This window comes from Diabrotica virgifera, chromosome 2 (assembly GCF_917563875.1).
Source record: "Diabrotica virgifera virgifera chromosome 2, PGI_DIABVI_V3a".
NCBI lineage: Eukaryota > Metazoa > Arthropoda > Insecta > Coleoptera > Chrysomelidae > Diabrotica > Diabrotica virgifera.
This window is the reverse complement of record NC_065444.1, coordinates 208,841,789-208,847,788: the sequence shown is the minus strand read 5'-3', so window position 1 is coordinate 208,847,788 and position 6,000 is coordinate 208,841,789. Positions and strand designations below refer to the sequence as shown.

General features: G+C 32.2%; 1 protein-coding gene across 9 annotated transcripts in view; it reads right to left on the bottom strand.

Annotated features, from left to right (window-relative positions):
• Window positions 1–227: 227 nt before the first annotated feature.
• Window positions 228–6,000, bottom strand: part of LOC114337170 (AMP deaminase 2) — a 270,969-nt gene continuing 265,196 nt past the window's right edge. For all 9 annotated transcript variants that reach the window (XM_028287562.2, XM_050643057.1, XM_028287566.2 and 6 more), the window contains one exon: window positions 228–5,469. In XM_028287562.2, the coding sequence (XP_028143363.1) occupies window positions 4,605–5,469 (865 nt within the window). In that variant the 3' untranslated portion in view covers window positions 228–4,604. The remainder of the gene's footprint in view (window positions 5,470–6,000) is intronic.

Genomic DNA, 6,000 nt, shown 5'->3' with positions numbered 1-6,000 from the left:
TTTGAGACCTTTCCTCTGTCTCAAGGACAGAGTTGTAAGTTTAAAGATAAACTTCTGTTTTTGTACAGGTCTTTGCATAGATGGAATGCACCTTATAATTTAAAACATCTACTTTCGATGGCAACATTCGCTGAACCATCAGGTGTAATAAAATCTCCAAGGTGTTGAAATAAATTTTGATATTACATAAAAATTAAGTTATCATTCAAAGTACCATAAGACTGTCCAAAGATTATACTTAATTAATAAAATTTTTAGATCAATTTAAAATTAATCAAGTACAAATAACTGCCAAATGATTAGGTATGCCATCTACAAGGAGACTAAATCTAAAATAACTTCATTAATTTTTTAATTAAATATGGGATATAATAAAAGAGAATTTTCAGTTTTTCTCTTTGTTTAAGAAATAGTTCATGAAAGATTAATATGTATATTTTAAACCAGCTAATTAATTAAATAGTAAACATTTATAAGCATATATTTAATTTATAATACTCAAACTTTTCTGTCTGGTACGCGCTATCATTTTGAATAAAAAAACTAATCACTTATCCCTTTGTCTCTTACAAATCTTCGAAAGAAAAAGATTATGAATTGCAAAATCTTCGACGAGAACAAATAAAATCCAATTGTTTGTTTACAATGACAAGTGCCGCTTTTACCGTCGAGAGATCCAGTGGCGCACCTAGAATTTTCCTCTAGGGGGTTGGTTTGGGCACCGAAATTTTTTTTGTATTGTTTGAGAAAGATAAGTTACATCAAATTCCTACTATTCTTGATATATTTTTTATATGCCTTGGGGGTGGGTTTAACCCCCCAAAGCCTCCATGGGTGCGCCACTGGAGAGATCCTCAATGCGTGATAATGGAATTCCTGTTTAGATCATCTGGGAGTCAAGTTGAAGTTTTTAAGCTGGCGGTAGGCCTATTAAGATTGCTTTCGGGACTTCGCGCAAACGTTGAGTGTCTCCTGAACGAACTTTGTCAATATAGCTGTTGGCAGCTTTTTTAGAAATTTATTATGCTTTCTTTAGTTCACGGTGTGTCTCTTGGCCACAAGAGGATAGATGCCTGCTTAATATTAGGGGAGCTGAGTCGGTGTCCTTCAATTTCGAGGATTCCTATTTCAGCTCAAAGCCACTTCTGGGATGTAGTTCCTCCACTTGTTGATTATTAGGGGTATACGCATATATTGCAGTCAAATAGTGTAGTGCAAACCCCAAAATTACCCTTAAGTTTCTATTTTACTTTTGGTATTTCTGCTAAAGAAAATAAAAAAAATGCAAGAGCTGTAATTTTCTTAATGTGCCCATTTAAAAATGTGCAGTGGTCAGTGAAATATTAAAGAAATATATCATTGCAGCAGGGGTACTTTTTTATTTTGCTGCCATACTTTCACCATGTGAACAAGTCAAACCACAGCTCAGATGTTACCTGGGACATATTAGTATAATATTTTATACATACATGCTTAAGTTAGCAATTTCAACCGATGTTTCCTTGACGGATTACTTTTACAGGGCTTTGACCCTCATATTTTTGTAAAATTATATCTTGGTGGTTAGCATGTAAACTTCACGTAAGAACTGATGATGATTGGTAAACCAATCGAAAACTAGTTATGTGATTGTGATGTAGCCCTTTTTAGGGATTTTAAATATATACCTTTTATAAAGGATTTTACTATTTTTTGTATTACATGGTATACAGCCAAATTTCAGGAAAACTTTTTCCTTGTGGATTTTTTATTTTTGGTTTTTTATTAATAATGCTATGTGAACTCCAATGTCCAGTTAGTTAGTTAGTCGGTAACCACTTAGTTTTAATAAAAACGACGTAAGGTAAATGTGATTGTTCCTTTTTGCTGTGGACGTTTTAGAAAAACACACAGAAGAAAAACGTTTTAGAAAAATTAATCCTATTTGTTCTATATTTTTCTATTCTTATATGAATCCCATAACATATAGGATTTTTGAATTTTCCTTGTCACTCCAAAAATAAATCAGGAAAATAAAAAAATCGTGAACTATCTAACTTAGGTTACATTAACGGGCAACCACTTTCGCATATACAGACGTACTAGACAGAAAAATTTAAGAATACTTATGCCTGGTTGCACTAACAGATCTTAAGCTTAAGATGTGCCTTAAGCTCAGCTTACGGAACATACGCGTTGCACCATTGAGTCTTGGATCAATTTTCAGCTTGTCACAATGGATTTCCACGTGGACTGCATCTTAAACTGCGCCTCAGTTAAGGGGTTACATAGGTCTTGCGGGTAAAAAAGTGACTTTTTAAAAAAATTATATCTCGAAAACTAAAAATTATTGTTATTTATAATTGGAACATGTAAGAGTATAGTACTTTGTAGAGTTGACTGCAATTTTTCGACAATAGCCCTTTTTTTGCGGTGGACAGCATAACAAGTCCAGTCTCACCTGAAATCAAAAAATCAAAAAGTCTCTTGTAATTTATACCTCTGGCTAGTGAATGAACGAAGGAATTTTTATTAGGTGAAGTTGTTTTTGTTTTATAAAAAAACTAGTTTAAAAATGATCATTTTTGAAAAAAGAGAAAAATTGGGGTCGAAAATTTGTTTAAACTTATGTAAAATCTTCAAATTTAATTTTTTTTATTCCTTCGTTCATTCACTAGCCAGGTATAAGCTACAAGAAACTTTTTGATTTTTTGATTTCAGATGACACTGGACTTAGTTATGCTGTCCACCGCAAAAAAGGCTGTTGTCGAAAAATTGCAGTCAACTCTACAAAAATGAATATTTTTGGCCAAAAAAATTGTTTAAGAGTACCTTAAGTACTATGCTTTTACATTTTCCAATCATAAATAAAAACAGTTTTTAGTTTTCGAGATATAATTTTTTTAAAAAGTAACTTTTTTTACCCGCAAGGCCTATGTAACCCCTTAAGACGTGTTTAGATAAGATTCGAAAATTATGGTGCAACGTAAGTGAAACTGAAAGCGGCCCTATCTATAAGCTGAGCTGGGCTAAGCTGGAGCTTAAGATTTGTTGGTGCAACCACGCATAAATGTCTAATTATCTTAAATCGAGCGCTGGTGGTTTTTGGTCACCCTGTATTAATAATAAATCCTCATTTTCTTGAGCGTATGATATATTTTTAAATAGGTTTTTTATGGCTTATAAAATAACTTACACTCTATTTTTAACCTTTTGCCTCACTACACTATTTTTTAGAACAAATTTGAATATAACGTATTAAATGCTCAGAACGTTTTTTAAACTATTATGTTTGGAATATTTCTAAAACTGTGCAAAATAGAAATTAAACTAGGGGATTTACAATGGCTTGCTATGGGAAAGACACGGACAATTTATTTGATTTACTGCAATGTTAAATGTTGATGCGATATTTAGACGTCATTATACCTTATACCTTAGTTATATTATACCTTATATCGAAAAATAAACCAAATGTGATTAAGAGAAGAAGAAAAATAATTTAGAATTAAGTCTATACTTTTCTATAATCTAAGGGAATTTTTGAAGTTCGTTGTATTAAGTTTAAATATTACTTTTGGGTGCTTTTGGGATAAAGGTGAGTGCACTCTGTGGTTAGTAGTGGTAAACATCCAAATTTTTAAGTATTGTAGAATTTATATTATATACAATAACGATCACATTAATATTATGAATATTACTCTATTAAGGGTAGCCAAAGTCCGCAAATTGAATTTTTTTTTGTTATGATTGAAAATTATTATTCTCTGAAATCGTCTCTTTCCAACGATATATAACACCTTATAGTATAAAATATCCATATATAAATATAAAAATAAATATAGTCTCCACTAAACTTACCGTGTACCGGTAGTTTTATTAGAGTACCTAGCGTAGCCTATTAGAGTGTTTTATATTTTTGCGATGTCCCGAATACTAGGTTTTTAACTTTTGATGTCAAATATAGGATCATTTCCTTATATGATAGAAGGTCTAAATTTTTACAGTAGTTGTAGATAGAGAATATCAAGTCTCGCGTAAAAGTTCTATTGAAAAATGGAGAAAAACAAGTAAAATAAAAAATAAAATCTAAACTTTTTGGGTTTTTTTGTAAGAGTATTTTAAAAAATTCTAAAATAAATGTTTCTTTCACTCTAACTTTACAAAAATCTACGCTGGACTAAACAATACATCTAGTTTCAAAATAAACATAAAGTTAATAATTTTACTAATCTGAGATAAACTTCCTTGTTAAAGTTGTTCGAACAATCTGAAAAAATTATTACTGCTTTGAGCGATGCTAAAACTTAACGTTGCAAATCGCTTAACACGTTGGATCATATTTTTTTATTATTTACCTCCAGTTGTCTTGTTACTTCTGACCACCATTTGACATTTCCGGCGTTCTAAGTTGAGTGTCACTCATTACTATATGAAAGTACACTTTAGGGCAATTTGTAATTTGGGCAAAGTATTTATATTATTTTGTAAATTTGAAACAATTTTATAATGCTCTTAGTAAGAAAACTAAGAAATTTCAATAGTGCTTAACTATTTAAACTAGTTTCACAGTTTTAGAAACATTTGTTGTAAAAATTTAGGAAGGTAAAGGTTAAGAAAACCATTTAAAAATGTTTATTTTGTTGATGGGGTTTGAAAATATTCGACAACTCATCAATAAGTGTCTCATAGCGGAAAGCAACCCGTATATCGGGTACGTTGGTTCTAGCAATGTCGTTACCAGCAACACCCTCTTTGGTATAATTTGGACCCAACCAGTACTGCTTAGTTTTGTGAGAAAATCCAGACATTAAGACGCTATTCCTAGCCAATTCACACATGTCGCAACTGGACAGTTTCCACACTTGAGCAGCAATGCTGTATTCTTCCATCAATGGTTCTTTGGTAAAATGGAATTGTAGCGGATCGTCAGAAGACAATGAAACCATCAGTCCTCTCGCTAAATATTCGGGTAGAGGGTTACGGTGGTAGTTCAAGAATAAACTATTGTTAGAAAGAGGGCTCATAGCAATACCTATCTGAGCTAAGTAGTACAAATACTGCAGTACTGGAACTTTTCTTAAAAGCAATCCATGGGAAATATTCTCAGAGAGCATATACCCACATACCAAATGCTGGACTGGTCCAGCTTCACCACAATGTGGTCTGAGAACAAACGTATGCAGACCTTTTTCGTTTCTAAAATGATTTAAAATTGTTAAATTAGCGTACATGTAATACAAATAATAAGCATAGTTAGGGTTTTCTACGTCACTCCAATTATCAGGAGTAGCGGTATCTTTGTCAAATAATGGGTTCTTTTCTGGTTTACTTTCGTCGTCTACTGAATCGAATCCAATGACATACTGAAGAAAGTTGTGGAGTTCCGGGTGGGAGCTTGGTTTAGCTGTCACTTCAAATAATGGAAGGAAGATGTTGTCAATAACCTCTTGGAAACAACTCAGGACCTTATTTGTCTTGAAAATATCACTGAAATTTAAAATAAATTAATAAATAAAGAGTTATTACCAAATGTGTAGCCTGTATGATTCATTTTCATGCAACCGTCAACTAACGTCTCAATGATGTGATACAGATCGTTATATCGGCGCTACATACTACTTACAAAATATTAAAATCAGAACTGTCAATTAGACCAATGTCATGTTGTGAGTGGCTGATTGACACCTAGTCCATGCCATTAAAAAAATTATCAGTATTCGCTCCGTGCATGACTGACGCGACACCTAGCGTCATCATCTGACATCTTTAGCGACCACAATTTGAAGTTAAGCTTATGATAAATACATATGTATATTTTGAAGTTGCAAATTGTTAATAATTAGTTTTTTAACGATACTTTTCCAATTTATATATAAAATGGATGTAGTATTAAGAACTGGGTTTCTACAAATTCATTACATATAGTAAATATAGTAATGAAACACAGACCTACTCACAATCATTTAATTATACTTTGACGACCGGTTTCGATCTCTACAATATACAGATCATCTTCAG